This window comes from Dermacentor albipictus, chromosome 4 (assembly GCF_038994185.2).
Source record: "Dermacentor albipictus isolate Rhodes 1998 colony chromosome 4, USDA_Dalb.pri_finalv2, whole genome shotgun sequence".
NCBI classification, from domain to species: domain Eukaryota; kingdom Metazoa; phylum Arthropoda; class Arachnida; order Ixodida; family Ixodidae; genus Dermacentor; species Dermacentor albipictus.
Window position 1 is genome coordinate 134,153,620 of NC_091824.1, and position 15,518 is coordinate 134,169,137.

General features: G+C 44.9%; 1 protein-coding gene across 1 annotated transcript in view; it reads right to left on the reverse strand.

Annotated features, from left to right (window-relative positions):
• The window catches only part of Cog8 (conserved oligomeric Golgi complex subunit 8), a 46,665-nt gene that overhangs the window by 21,569 nt on the left and 9,578 nt on the right, over positions 1-15,518 (reverse strand). Inside the window, exons 5-8 of the mRNA XM_065427309.2 lie at positions 10,948-11,122; positions 8,403-8,564; positions 4,900-4,951; positions 3,608-3,771 (exon numbers count right to left, since the gene is read on the reverse strand). Coding sequence (XP_065283381.1) covers positions 3,608-3,771; positions 4,900-4,951; positions 8,403-8,564; positions 10,948-11,122 — 553 coding nt within the window. The remainder of the gene's footprint in view (positions 1-3,607; positions 3,772-4,899; positions 4,952-8,402; positions 8,565-10,947; positions 11,123-15,518) is intronic.

Consider the following 15,518-nt stretch of genomic DNA (forward strand, 5'->3'; position numbering starts at 1 on the left):
TTATCATCCCAGCACCCTTTGGGCACAACTTCAGCTTGTCCCAACTTTAAGCATTGCCTCATTGTGCTGTCGTACTTCTCCAGTAGCCCATCATGGTGAGCAAGTATTTTGACGAGCTTTTGAAGACGGTTGACAGCTGCATCCCAGTTATCTCCCAAAAGATGTTTCTGGGCATCTTTCCACAGCAGTGCCATCGTGTATCTGCCATTAGACTCTTTGATCGTGTCATTGAACTGTAGGAGGTTCTTATCAGAGGGACATTCACTCAGACTATCTTCCAGAAAGACTGCAGAATTTCTGCTGTGGATTCTTCTGTAGCATCCACTCGTAAGACATTGATCACGAGATGAGTGCCACAGCCCAAAAATGCCTTGTGACACACTGCTCCTTGGATTGCCTAGCCGAATATATCAAGCGCAGCAAGGCCTGGAAAATCTGGATGTCGGATGACTTCACCTTTGATGACTTCCCATGAGTAGTCAGAACCTATCAGCATGCCAATCATAGAGTCAAAAAGCACAAAAGTTCGCTTTTATTGGAGAGCGCTACAACAGACTATCGGCTACAGTGGATGAAATTAGTGGCAATTTTTGTCAAAATCGGGCATATAAAATGGACTTTTGCTGTGTTGACAGGGGCTGGCAACTGACTTGCAAGAGTCAGCGGACAATTGCGGCTTACTATTGTGAGTGCGAGGCACCTGCATGGTCACTGTATCGTGACAGCGATCTGCTATGTGGACAAAGTGCTAGTTTGTGATGGCCTCGTTTTCAAAGCCATCTACGATGTGGACAAAGTGGACCAAATGCCGGTAGCTTTGTATGTGCTGTGCTTTCGATGTTTAGTCATTTAGTTCGCGTTGAAGCGAGAGACAGCACGAAGGTCAATTCGCTTGCTGTTGCTGCCACGCTTCCTCACTCCGACGTTTTGATAGCGACGTTTCGTGGTCATAGAGCGAGATGTGTTCATGTTTACTTGCGCGCATGTCACACCGTGCTTGTTAATTTAGTTAGCAAGCGTTAACAACTTTATACAGCTGATAACACTACTATCCATACTTTGCATAGCTGTCTACTAATTTGCTATCACAATCAATGCTTCGCTTTTCGAGTGAAACTACAACTTTTTTGTTTTTTTTTCTTTTACTTTGGACATTCGTCACTCACTCTTCGCAATAATGTTGTTACACATCACAACAAAAGTTTCAGAAGTGAGGTGTTTCAGATAGTATGGACTTCGCATGAAACGGACATTTTTTGTCCGATTCTCAGGGTCCATTGTAATATTGAATGTACAGCACGCTGGCCGTAGTGCGTTGGTTGTTGGGTGATGCATCTTCCCAAGCAGAAAGAGTGGTAGAAGAAACACACCATGCTGCTTTCTGATGGTTTTGTTGTCGCTGTAGTTGCCACTGTCCTCATACTTGACGCATGTCTCCTGCGACAAGAACAGCAGGTGAGCTTGACCCGGCAATCTTTCACTTGATGACCTCTTGACGAGTAGTGGAAGCATTGGTAATGTTTTGTTAGCTGCTCTTCATTGAAAGCAAGAGGCATATCTGCGTTGCAGCTGCGCACCCCATGCTGAGGAGTGCGGCAGAAAAACATTCCAATCTTACAGCAGATGCAGAGTGCAAAACGGATGCCTTAGGGTTACCACTAAGTTGCCTGTTTTTACACTCATCTACGGCACATCGCTGAGATGGTGATGCAAATTGCTCTCAGCTTTCCAGTTCCACTAACGTAAACTGTAGCAGGTTGTTCAGTTCAACGTCTGATGTAACTACCGGTGAAACTGACACAGAGGCTAGTGCAGAGAAACTGTCAGATGACCTCAAAGCATGGCTTCATTTTTCCCGTATAAAACTGAGAATGACATTGTGTGGTACAGCCTGTTGAAAGATGTTGATGAGCATCGCTGAGAACATTAGAGATGGCATGATAAGTGCACTTTGACAGCAGATGTTGAGCTGTGTTGTGTTACATAACTTTAAAAGAACAGTTGTGTCATTGGCCGATTTTACATTTGAAAGAGGTTGCAGTGTCGTCAAATCATACTGAACGATCCTTGTTTGATCGCCAAACCTTCTCGTCAACAATACAATGGCGTCTGTGTAGCATGATCCGGATGTGGTGAATCCAGTAATTAATGCTGCTGCATCACCAGCCAGGAAGCTTTTGAGGTAATAAAAATTAGGGGAAAACATCATATCGTTGTAGAAGCCTGTCCACTCATTGAGGTCCCTACAAACCTGGCTGGACTTTCATATGTGGTGGGTGATATGGCTACGCTATCAGTGCTCCAAGCTTCGGACTGCATGCACTGTGCTCTTTCTATCTGGGCGATTTGGCAACGAAGCTCAGCAAGCATGCTAATCGCTTGATCGCTATATTCCGCTGCAGCAGTATACTCCTGTTCGAGCTGTTCGGTGGGAACATATTCTTCAAACGGTGCATTAGTCTGCAAAAGCTCATCATTTCTCAAGGACAGATGATATTGAACAGCTGAGTTTTGCGGCGATGGAAGAATCAAGCTAGGATCGGGCTTCCTGAATGACCTTAGTGCTCCGAGCCCATCATGCAGACTGCTGGCCTTCAAGTCGATGCATCTGAATAGCGTTGAAGCTAGCTGATGTCCCTGAACCTGCATGGATCTTCGCATCCACGATCAGTCGATTCCTCACCGCCACGACACGAATCAAGAGTAGAGTCCAGTCAGTCGTGTATAGAATAGGCATAGGTCCACACGTGGGTTTTCAACACCAAACATAGATGTTTAGACGGCCATGGGTTAGAAGAAACTCAGACGGGAGCCATGGCATAGCACCTGTGTATTCTGTATTTCTTTTATTTGCCGACACTGGCTGGCCACATTTATTTAACTTCGTCCTTTTCTATGGCAGTGAAGCATACCGAGAGTGGGAAGAGGCAATTGTCAAGGAACACAGTGTGTATTCCTTAATTATACACGTGTGCACCCACTATCTCCTGCCACAGTACGAGTACCGATGCACCTAATGGTCAGTGTACTAGCAGGCCTACCGATCTATTTTGGACACCATGAATTTGAGCTCTTGGGGGCAGTGAAAGGCATGCATTAACTTGTTTCGGACTACCCAATTTTTCTGATGTTTCTGTGGCCCCTAGGAAGTCCAAAAAATCAGATGTTGACTGTATTTACAAAAGCAATCGTAGTCAAGCTTAAAATGAACCCATAGCAACCTTGAGCTCTGCCACCATCTCATGATGGCATTCACACTGTGTCTGACGGCTCCGATGGTAGCCAACGCCACGAATGCAGATTTGGTTTTTGGGTTCAATTCTACAGTGGAAGCAATTTTCAGACCCATTTTTTAGGAAAAAGGATGCGCATTAGATTCGTGCAAATACGCTATCAATGAGTGCCTGTCACTTTTCTGAATGCAATGATCCTTATTGTTCACTTTTGATGGAAATCAAGAAGACCTTGTATTTTTTAATTTGTTATCCATTGAAATGCAGCAGCCTGATGCAGGTGTTCAATCCATAACTCTGTGCTCAGCAGAGCACCACGGCTGCACGGGTGCCACGGCCTACTTCGAGTTCAGTCAGTGAATGGCCACGCTTACCTGGCTGGTTATCCAACTGTAGAAGATGGTGGCTCCAAGGGCGTCGGGATCCTTTCCTAGACCGGCCAGGGGGTCATCGTCAGAGAAGATGGCACGATACTGAGTCACAATGTCGAACAGGTGTACCCGGCAGGCCTCCACCACACGCGTGAGATGTGTGTAAGCTGTGAAGAAAGCAAGGAAGGGATGCAGAAATGAGAAGTTAGGCAACTGACTGTTCTCAATGTCTGCTTCTGTCACAGCTTTACGAGCAACCAGACACCCCAGACACTTCATGCCTATGGTCCTGTGCATTTTAGGCAGATTTAGGATCATCACTTTCACCGAGTTACCTTCAGAGCCCCTGAGGACTCATCACAGATTTATGAATTTGTTGACATTTGAGCTCCTTAAGGGCAATTCATGGTAATTTGGTGAAAATTATCATATTTGTGTATCCTTTTGCAGGGTCTGATCTTCAGGTAGCCTGGACTAAGGCATTCAAGTCATTAACTGATTGAGTCAAAATTTCAAAGCAACATTATGGCTGTAGAAGACACCATACGGAGGGTTCTAGACTAATATCACCTGGGGTACTTCAATGTGCACTTACGGCTTGATACACGAGTGCCTTTGCATCCTACTCCCATTAGCATGCAGACGCAATGGCTGGCAATTAAAGCTGTGACCTTACCCGCCATGGTTGCTCAGTGGCTATGGTGTTGGGCTGCTGAGCACGAGGTCGCGAGATCGAATCCCGGCAACGGCGGCTGCATTTCGATGGCGGCGAAATGCGAAAACACCCGTGTACTTAGACTCAGGTGCACGTTAAACAACCCCAGGTGGTCAAAATTTCCGCAGTCCTCCACTATGGCGTGCCTCATAATCAGAAAGTGGTTTTGGCAAGTAAAACCCCATAATTAAATTTTTTTGCAATCAATGAACAACAAGTGAATTTATCTTTTTTTTTTTTTCCCAGCTAAAAGCCGAAGTAAAAAGGAACAACGCACACAGCTTGGATTTGACAAGTTCATCATGCAGATTGAAGAAAGTCAATTTTCCGGCTTATAAATGTTTTTCACTGAAATTTTCACTAAATGTTAGTACATGTACTACTGAGTTTGGGTGCGTCACCTGTCTTAGTCTGCCTTGTTCTATGAGTTCTATAGCATAGCACGATTATTGAATTTCTATCACTGCTATCAAGGTTCATCTGACGACACTTGTTGCAATAGCCTCAGACAGCTTGCCACATCTAGTGAAACAATATAACAGAAAGCAAAAGACTGCAAGAGCAACAGTGCAGGACTTACCATCTTTTGTTGGAATGTTGTTTAGGACACTATCAAACCAGGAGCCCCTGGCCTGAAAGCACATTTATAGATCACTGTAGAAAATGGAGTGCTGAAATTGTTAGCTGGAGCATCAACACATTTTTCCACAGATTCTGGAAACATATTTCTCAAAACTAGTGCTAAGCACATGATTTCTGCTAAATGGATATTACAGTAATTTCTAACAATATTGAAATGCCAAGAGAATCCCATTGTTATAACCAATAATTGTTAAAAATTAAAAAGATGCAGAAGGAACAAATATTCAAACATTTTATTTTGACATAAAGCACAGTTGAATCCACTTATAGCATTACCAATTATAACAATACTTAAACGTAACAATGAACAGCGGCCCCACCCTGAACTTCTGCATGAGTTCTATCATAAACTGCTTACCGTGATGTTCCCATGGTATATTACTGGCCATAACAATTGAATCTGGTGTTACGGCTGGCACCGGTTGTTACGGGGACAGGGTTTGGCAAGCTTCAACAGCGTTTGCTTGGAGCTCAAACCAGATTGGCTATCGTAGAGGGTCCAGCAGAGAAGACGAGATGATGTAGAAACAAATAACAGAAGTTTAACGCATGTTACGGCTGGCACCGGTTGTTACAGGGACAGGGTTTGGCAAGCTTCAACAGCGTTTGCTTGGAGTTAAAACCAGATTGGCTATCGTAGAGGGTCCAGCAGAGAAGACGAGATGATGTAGAAACAAATAACAGAAGTTTAACGCATGTTACGGCTGGCACCGGTTGTTACAGGGACAGGGTTTGGCAAGCTTCAACAGCGTTTGCTTGGAGTTAAAACCAGATTGGCTATCGTAGAGGGTCCAGCAGGGAAGACGAGATGATGCAGAAACAAATAACAGAAGTTTAACGCATGTGACGGCTGGCACCGGTTGTTACGGGGACAGAGTTTGGCAAGCTTCAACAGCGTCTGCTTGGAGCTCAAACCAGACTGGCTATCATAAAGGGTCCAGCAGGGAAGATGAGATAATGTAGAAACAAATAACAGAAGTTTAATGCATTGTTACAGGTGAGCAATGCGCTCCAAGGCAAAGAGTACAAAAACTTTCAGCGTGCGTGCACCTGCAAGCATGGGCAGAGAATATCAGCCCGTGGTGTCTCGCTGGCCTTCTTATACCTTCCACCATCCGGGCAACCTCATTCACTCTTGTTCCATGGTGGAGGGCCTTGTCAGCACACTGGTCAGCTCACACAGAGGAATACAGAAAAAAACAACTCGCTGGCATAGAGGGGTTGAACCTAGATCACGTCGTGTCAACACACTGATCAACCAACACAGAGAAATTCGGAGTGATACCACTCCCTGGCATAGAGGGGGTGAATGGAGGACAAAGGAGAGTAGAATTTGTACTGGTGCATAAATGCATCGCCCACACCCCACTAACAAGTCTTTGCGTATTGATGAGCATGATGATTAGGCACGTTTGTCTCACACGCTTGGCATTTGTTCCATTCATTACCGCACACAGTGATCCGCAACACTGGCTACAAGGTGTCCACACCAAAAAGAAGTCCAGGAAAAGAAAAAAAGAAACACCTGCCCCTTCACCACACCCACATCTGAGCTGTGCATAACCACCTTTGTGCAGGGTAGCCACCCCAAACGGTACACCTTAGTCGTCCCTATCCGGTTGGTCTGTGCGTGTGTAACAAAGGAGCTCATGTTTTTTTAAAGAGAATTTCGCTTTATTTTTCCTTTCAGAGCGCACGCCGAGTAGCAAGATTTAATTGTTATAATCGATAACACGGCATGCAGTAAGCAGTTTATTTTACCATAAAACACATACAAAAGTTGTGAGTGCGTCAGCTGCTCATTGCATATGATGTCCAATATACTGTTAAAACTGGTATCGTCACAAGTGTGCTCGACTGTACACTCAAACCTTGATGTGCTGAACGTGAATATAACAAATTGTCGAATTACGATGAAATATAAATGTTGGAAAATTCTCGCTGTTATCAGAGTGAAATAAATTTATACATATGCTTATATCAAATATTGACTATAATAAAGGTATTTTTGTGTTGGATGCGATTTCAGATTTCGTTTATAACAAGGATCGACTGAAGTTCACTGCCGCTGAACCTTGTGGGGTTCTCCTCCCGTGCTCTTGGGACAAAGGAACGACAACACAGTAGTGCAAACAATCATAAGGGCATTTATTGCACCTTTCATCGATCAATGCCTGCTAGCCGAGTTGCTATCCACAAAACATGCCCATGGGCGCGCGACAAATCTAGAAGTCTGACTCACCGCGACCGGAAGCGAGCGTATATGTTCGCCCCATGCTGGAACCCAACGCCTGGTCGTTCGCGTGTATGGTCACGTGAACGGTGGCGCGTTCCAAGGCGGCCACGCGAGACGGTCTCGAAGAAGCATGGGTCGGCGCGCACGCGGGACGTCCACACCGTTCCCCGACCCGCCGGGAAAGAGCCCCCGTGCCTTGTCTCCCGGCGCCCAAGTACCTGTCGGCGGCGTTGGCAGCGCAACACTCGCGCCATCTCTCGCACTGCGCCCCAACCACATCGACCGCCGCGGGCATCACGCAGGCCACGCGGCGAAGCCGCATTACAGGAGACGCGCTATGCGGGAAAAACATCAGGGGACGCACGAGAGTCGCGCATTCCCACAACCTCAATTCTACAGTTGGGGCATATGGTCCTAAAAATTTAATTGCAAATTTATTTAGTGAATTTATGTTAAAGAGCTAATATCACTGCAATTTGTCTGTAAAGCAGTGTTAGCCTTGTCAAATGAACCTGCCAATGTGACAAAATCGCAATACCTACCACAGAAAATGGATTAAAACCCAGTACATATAGTGGTGGATAGCATTCTTATTCCTCCGAACTCCTTGTGGAAAATGCTCGAGTGTACTTACATTTTGAAACTTTGGCCTTGGCCATTCATTTTTTTTTCTTTCTTTTAGTTCATCAGATGTTTGCCCAGCAATATAAATGTAGTCATATGTGCAGCCTTTACCTGCCCATCTTTCCCTCCCCTTTTTTTTCTCTCTTAGTCAAAAGCATAGAGGATACTCTGTGCCTTTGCCTTATATGTTGTTTGGCTGTGTGTTGCAAATTCTCTGATGCTCATGAAACTCCAGACCTCTAGATAGTAAGTAGAAGGATTTCTTTTTTCACTTTCCCCGGATGTTGGAACTTTTGGCATACAACAGAAGCTCACTTAAACAGCCTGTTGTCAGCATGGTGGTCGCAGGCAACATAGCTCATATACTTTTGACAAAGAGAGTACATGTGACCTGTTTCTGCAATACATAAACACCAGTAGGGCACGTCTATTCATGAAGCTTGATAAATTTAAGGGATGCTAAATGTAAGACAGCCTTTAACAGAGCATGCAGCTGCTGGCAAGATCAAGTAAAATATTCACAATGACATAGAAGAAGCATACCCAAAATTTACTAGAAAGAATTGCGCATGTAGTGTTACCTGAAGAAAACGAACACGCAGTTCTGCCTCAGAGTAGACATCCATGCGCCGCAGGTAACCGATCACTTTGAGGCATGCAGGAAGTTGAATGTTGGAGCGCAGCTGTCCTACCAGCTGGCTTAGCATCAACTGCTGGGACTCGCGGACTTCTGCGCCGATGCTCTGCAATGGGTAGAAGGATCGACTGATGCATCCACTCATTTATTCGTTTATGTATTTCCTCGATTCATTGATTCACATTTCCATGTGCACATGTTTTGCACTTTTCATTAGTGGGCACGAGTTGGCTCAATTAAAAGCTTATGTTTCTTGAGTTTGTTGTCACCTGTCAGGCTGGCCTGAACCTGTTGTGTTAACATTACACCTGGTGAAGCTGTTGGTTATGACCATGACACCTCTGAGGTGCTGGAACACCAATGCTTTCCTGAACATGGACAACAAAGTACAAAACTAGAAGTGTGGACGGTCAGAAAAGTTGGTAACATTGCATCTTTAACGACAAAGCAAGCAGTACAATGCAAAAATAAAAAAAAAATAAGAAGTACTTCAGTGGCTGGTTCTCTCCTTAACACACATTGTTTCTTGTGCTTTTTTTGCAAAATGCAAAATACAAAGCAAGTGCCCGTGACAATGTGTCTCTGCGTCACTCGCGTCGAACATGGACACTGAAAAGACGAGAATTATGAGCTACCAACTGTACAGTGACTTACGAGTACCACTGGTCAGTGCATTTGTCACTGGCATTGGGAGGGGAAGCAAGGATATAATGAAAAATTTATCAAAACACACTCTATGTAGTGCCACAAATGTTGAAACTTCAGCAGGCACAGGAAGAGGCTACCAACTGATGGAAAACTGTATAGAAAAATTCAAGCTGAAGCTGCTGCTGCTGCCATTAAATTAAGCGAAGGTTACTTAGTTTGCCTCCAATCTTGGCAACAGTTACTTATACTCATAAAAAATAAAATAATTTAAATTGCGAGGTTTAATGTCTTGAAACTGCATATTAGGTCATGAGGGATGCTGCAGCAAGAAGCTCTGAACTAATTTTGACCAGCTGGTGTTCTTAAACATGCACCCAAAGCACACTAAACGAGCATTTTCCCATTCCACTTTTGTTGGAATGTGGTCATGGAGGCTAGGAGTTGTCCCTCAACCTGTGCTCTACAGCAGGACACCATAGCCACCAAGCCAGCGTGGTGGGTATACATAGGTATACAGTCAACTCCCAGTATATTGACCTCAGTTAATGCCTGTTTTCACTTAGTCCGAATGCACTATAAATTCCCGGAAAGAAACGATGGATTGCTACAGCAGAAAAATTTGTTTAGGCTGAATGCGGAAGCATACCAATTTGACCCCATAGGTGTCCCTCAAATGTGCAGCAGTTACCAAAAGCTTGAAAATACAAGAAATTCAGCAGATAGTGCTGCTGATTCCATAGGTGTGAAGCTGTTTTATCTGTATCTTTTAGTGGCCAACGCTCCTTGCACCTGTGAAGTCCATCCATTCCCACTTGTTTCGTGTCGTGTCACGAGAGTGGCTAATGGTGGGGCTGCACTCAACAGTCCGGAAATTTTCATTTCAGTCTAATGATGAGGCAGTGTTTAAACATGTCCGGGCTCTTCACCATATGCTGGTTGAGTCATGCTTCAAGAGAAAGAAGCAAGACACATTACAGCTACCTCAAGCAATAAAAGAAATCTGAATTCATTCATTTTGTCACTGTTCAAGAGGTCATTTGTATGACCTTTTGAATAACTTTAAAAAAGCTTGTAGTTCCACAAGGGTAGAATTATAGACAGTTGACTGTACTCATTATTTAACAGAAGCAAAAGGTTACAACAGAAGTAAGTAGTTATCAAATAGTGTTTAACCTTGTTAACCTTCAGAGGACTAGCGTGCCTCCTGTCCAGTGAAAGTAGCAAAACAGGTGTCCATGGCTAAGTTTACATAAACCAGACACAAGCGGGTCGAGTCAGCAATCAGGCTAGGCAAACCCAACATCTGCATATACATAAGCTTGCTTTTGGTGGGTCTATACAAGAGCAGCACGCAGTGCCAAGCTGAGACATAAACCTTCAAATCGGGCTTCCAGTTCCTGTAGCCATCTGCAAAAACACATTTCATGGCTCTTATTGGTAGCACTGCAAAGTGATTGTCTTTGCCTTGTTCAATACCATTGCCAGTGCCTAAGAATGTTGACATCTTAGTGGTCCCGCAAAGTCTCAGCACTGGTTGGTCCGTTCCATCCATGTTCACATGCGCGCTATAAACAGGTCGGGCTGAGTCAACTTACCCATGCTGTTGGGCTGGCTCAGCCCGACTCGAAGTTTGTTCAGTTTGACCGGCTAGAGTTTACACAAACTTGGCAGGCCAGTTTGAGCTCGACAAACCAACACAACCCACTTCTGTTGGGTTCATATCAACACCCTGAATGCCAGGAATTCGAACATGCCTAAGGCAGGATTTTTGTCTAGCAGGCTACGCTAGCCACAAAGCTCCACAGTGTCTGGCCAGCAAGAAATAGCAAAATGAGACTGACTGCAATGAGAGGAATGGCAGCGGCATGCTTCTTTTCGAGTCTTCGCACATAGGCAGCCAGCTCCAAGGCCTCGTCATAGCAGCCATTGCGAACACACGTCTCCATCAGCTGTGAGAGCTCCAACACTTCCAACAGCTGTGGATGCTTGGACAGCATCTGGGACATCTGGCGCCATCTACACACACAAAAGGACAGCGCAATGTAGTGAAGCTTAAAAAGCAAATTTATAATGCTACAACATACTATATACATATACTCTTTTTGTAGTCGACCAGATAGGATGAAAAAGACAAACCACGAGACAACAAGTAGACCGGAGAAACTTTTCAGAGGTGTGCGAGAAGCCAATGAAGGTGAAAGCTTGTATAGGTCCCATAATGGTTGCACAGAGCGCAGGAGCAGTGCACTTCCGAAACCTTTAGCGCCGCCAGTAGGAGGAAGTTCAGCCCATGTCGCAGCATGAGCTGCGGCGTGGGCTGGGGTTTACCACTCACTATCATATCCATGTGCTTTTGCCGAGCTACCCCTTTCTGATGATTCTGCCCAATGACAGGGAGAGCTGGAATAGGTGCCAGGTGGCAGGAATCATCTTTAAAGGGACACTAAAGGCAAATTTTAAGTCGATGTGGACTCTTTAAATACCTTTCCAGAAACCTCGCAATGCTTATTTCATGCCAAGAAAAGACTTAGTTTGTGAGAAAATTGTGCCTGAAGGGTCCGAATACCTTTTTTCGAAATTCGAATTTCCCGCCATCCAACGGGGGGAGTGGTGCCATTGCATACGCCATCACCACACTTTGCTGCTCATGGCCGGGCTAGAGGGGCGACGTGCGTGCTCTTTCATGGCCTGCGCTTCAGGGCTAGTTCCAATCTTTCACCACCGCTAGTTCGTGGCGCTGTCACCCCACCCTGGCCATTTCAGCTGACTGAACCGAACGGCCTACCTCGTTTGTAGAGACCGGGGAACGGTTGATATCTGTTTACGCTAATTTACATTCCCTTTTTAATGGGCGCCCTCAAAATGAATGGTTCCCCCCCCCCCCCCTTTTCCTGGGATTCTTGGCATATAGGGCCGAACAGCAGTAAATTATCTTTGCGAAGCTTCGCATTATGAAAATTTGGAAAAACACTTCAACACAAAGGATAAGATACAAATGATACGAATTACTCTTCAGTATACTTTTTATTGAATAATACCTGCTGCATTTCTAACATTGATTTCAGCAAAGTTTGGTACAAACTTCGATTAAAGATAATCACTCAGAAGAGGTGTTGAAGATTGCGTAAATATGTAATTTGTAACGGGACATTTTCTTCCTCGTCAAAGATCACGAGTTCATACGTGTCAAGGTCATAGTCTGATGAACTTCCTGTATGGCTCGTGCACATATTTGGAGAGCTTATCTTGCGTGTCAGTGGTATTGTTTGTGTGGTTGATGAGAAGTATTTGCATGGATTTTTTGGCAATTAAAGCTGCTGACTGCTTTCCGTGGCTGTCGCTGACACACTCTGGGCAGCTTAGTACTGGTGTGCGTTCGAGCTGACGCTCAACGAGTAGCTGAAGAATTTCAATGGCAAGTCCTTTGCCACATGCTCAAAAAAATTCACTACATTGTTAAAAAGAGCAAGAAACTCTGGCCTAGGGTAGCATAATCCGCTCCTGTCTTGGCCTTGCAACAGTGCGTACAGAGGATCATCTTTGTTGCATGTTGTTGTTACAAGCCTTTCGCAGGACTTGTAACCAAAATTTGTTATTAACTTAGCAATGTAGCCACCAACATATGACAAGCTCGAGTAAGTCACTGACTTTGGTGTAGCGGCTTGACGTTTCCTCAGGTAATCCAGCTCATCGTGAAACAACTTGGCCTTCACAAACCGATCAAGGGCTGCTGTAATATCCCTGGCATCTAGTTTATTGTTGCTGCCACACATTTGTCGAATTCTTCCAAAAAGTGCCTCAATTGGACTGCTATTTAATTTCTTCGTCAGCACATAACTGCCGCCTTCCTGCAGCAAGAAGTGTGTTGTTTCCACAGTGGTCTGCGTTGTGAAGAGCAAAACTTCAAATGTCTCTTCTGTGAGTGCGCCGTTGCCTGAGGTGACTGAACATGACTGCACATTCCTTATGTATGCAATGAACTCATTTTCTAGCCACAGGAAACGATGATCGTTCATATTACAGATCGGTGCCTTGTAGCCACTTCCTGCATAGGATGTATCATGTATGTCAAACTATTCCTTTAATGTTTTCAAAAAATGAATCGTGGCACTAGCTTCTTTAAAATCATATAGGGCCTTATCTCCACAGTAATTCTCCTGCAGATGTTGTAGCGCCTCACAAACCTGCAGTGAGAACACTTGAACAGCCTGCAGCACATTTTGCTTTTACCAACTCCATGGATAGATATGTTTCCTTGTTAGGTTTTGAGCGAGTTTCACAGTCATCAGCTTCTGATACAGCTGTCCGTTCGTTCTTACCGGCTGGAGGCAGGGCACCTACTGAGACGAGGTAGGGTTGGGTCAACGTTCCCCCGCTCGGCGAGCGTGGCAACCAGACGGCAAGACTTCACCTTACTGTTCCCTCATAGGGCACGCAGGCCGTAAGAAAGAGCGCGCGCGTTGCCCCTCTAGGCTGGCCGTGTGCTGCCGTCGGTGAGTAAGACGGTGCCCAACAGACAGCAGCACCGAGCCAAGACAGAGCGGCGGATTCGCTGCAGCAACTGCTTTTTGGTCAAGTGGTGTAGACCGTTCGGGCATCTCGCGACATCACACGGAAGTAGAATTCTCTGATACTTGCAGTTTGTGCGAGTTTTGTGAGCCAGCAAAACCAGCGCAGCCCCACACGATTAGGAAAGTACTGAAATGCGAAAGTGTGGGCAGCACAGAGTCGAGCAAAAACGAAACCTTTTGACCACCTGCGTCGTTGTCAACGGTAATTTCAATGAGTTCTTTTTTCTAAACATGAAATGGAACTGGACAAGTAGCATTTTATTTCATCCTATAATACAATACTAGGATGCTTTTTGCAACGAGTAGTTGAGTACTAGTGGCAGAATTGAACTAAGGAGTGCTTTCGTCATCGGGCAAGTGCTTGAATGTCCCGGGGGAGTCTCTAATCATGTACTGCATTTACCTCGATTTCTCGATTATTAAGGCTCTGTTCACTATAATATTGACGCCTTAGAGATTCACAAGCACTAATCTATCACTTTAGCTTGACTTGGCATTTGCCTTTAGTGTCATTTTAATCAGTGCATGTCTCAATGCGACAATGCGGCTCCTCAACATGAGATAAAAAACCACATGCTTGTGCATCCTGTGCATCCATTGGACCCATGTTGGTCCTACGATTGGCTTTCAATCTGCCTACCTCAGCACAGCAGCTCAATGCTCTACCCATTAGACCATAGACTTCCCAGCGCCCAGTGACCCAAGTTGGCATAAGAGAGGTTAGGAAAGGATGGATGGACACACTGCAAAACGGGCGAAATTCCCAAAGAATGTTAACCACGTGATTAAAAAAAAAAAAAATAAAATCTCCAGTGGAAACTATCTTTCGATGAATGTCGACATTAATGTGATCAGCACTGAAGCAATGCAAGAAGACATGATATTGCCACCGCTCAAACATGTATGCAGCTGAGCTTCTCTCTCTCGCTTCCCACTGCGTCATCTAGTGGCGCCACCATAAGGATCGTGCATGGCACAAGTTCGATTCCGCTGAGCATTGGGGGAATTTCAAGGATCATTTATGTCCCTGTTGAGCAGGACATATATAGTGGTACATTGTTGGCATCAAAGAGGCTCATTGAGGAGCGGCACACACCTACTGTTACATACCTGCTGACCCGAGTTGGTATCAAAGAAGTTCATTGAAGAGGAGGAGGGGTATTTTGTAAGAGTACACCTAGCGGGCTGTCCATTTCGGCTGTTGCTGATGTGCTAATTGGATGGAGCTGTGCGAGCGTGGAGGAGATGAGTGGCCCCAGCCGATCAGCAGCGGTTGAAATGGACAGTCCACTAGGTGGACTCTTACACAATAACCCCCCCCCCCAGCGCACACGGAGTGGCATGCTCCTTTTTTACACACACCTTTTGACTTTCCCTGCTAAGCTAAGGATTCATCATGAATGTATAAAAAAAATTGAAAAGAATGTTGAATTGAGAGCTTTTAGCATACATATCTAGGAGTAGTTCAATTCAACAAGACGTCCTGTTCCAGTATCAAAAATACAATTGTGATCACATTGACAAAATGGGACTTACAGCCAAATGTGGTGCATTGCCTGATGGTCGTTTAGCTGCTAACCACTCTATGTTTATTTGTTGGAAAGGCCAAGTTTCTGCTCAGTGATCAGGAGTTTGCACTGGGTTGTGAATAATGTACATACTTAACAAAATTTTTTGGAACAAGGTTAACAAAGCACTAAACAAGAGCTTGCGTACCAACATGCAATATGGTTCATTATGTAGGTGACTATGCACTTAATTTTTGCTAACCAGACAAACTTCAACTGCATGGTAGTTGATGTGCTCAAGGCTTCTAGAGAACAAGAGCTTGGCCTGAACTT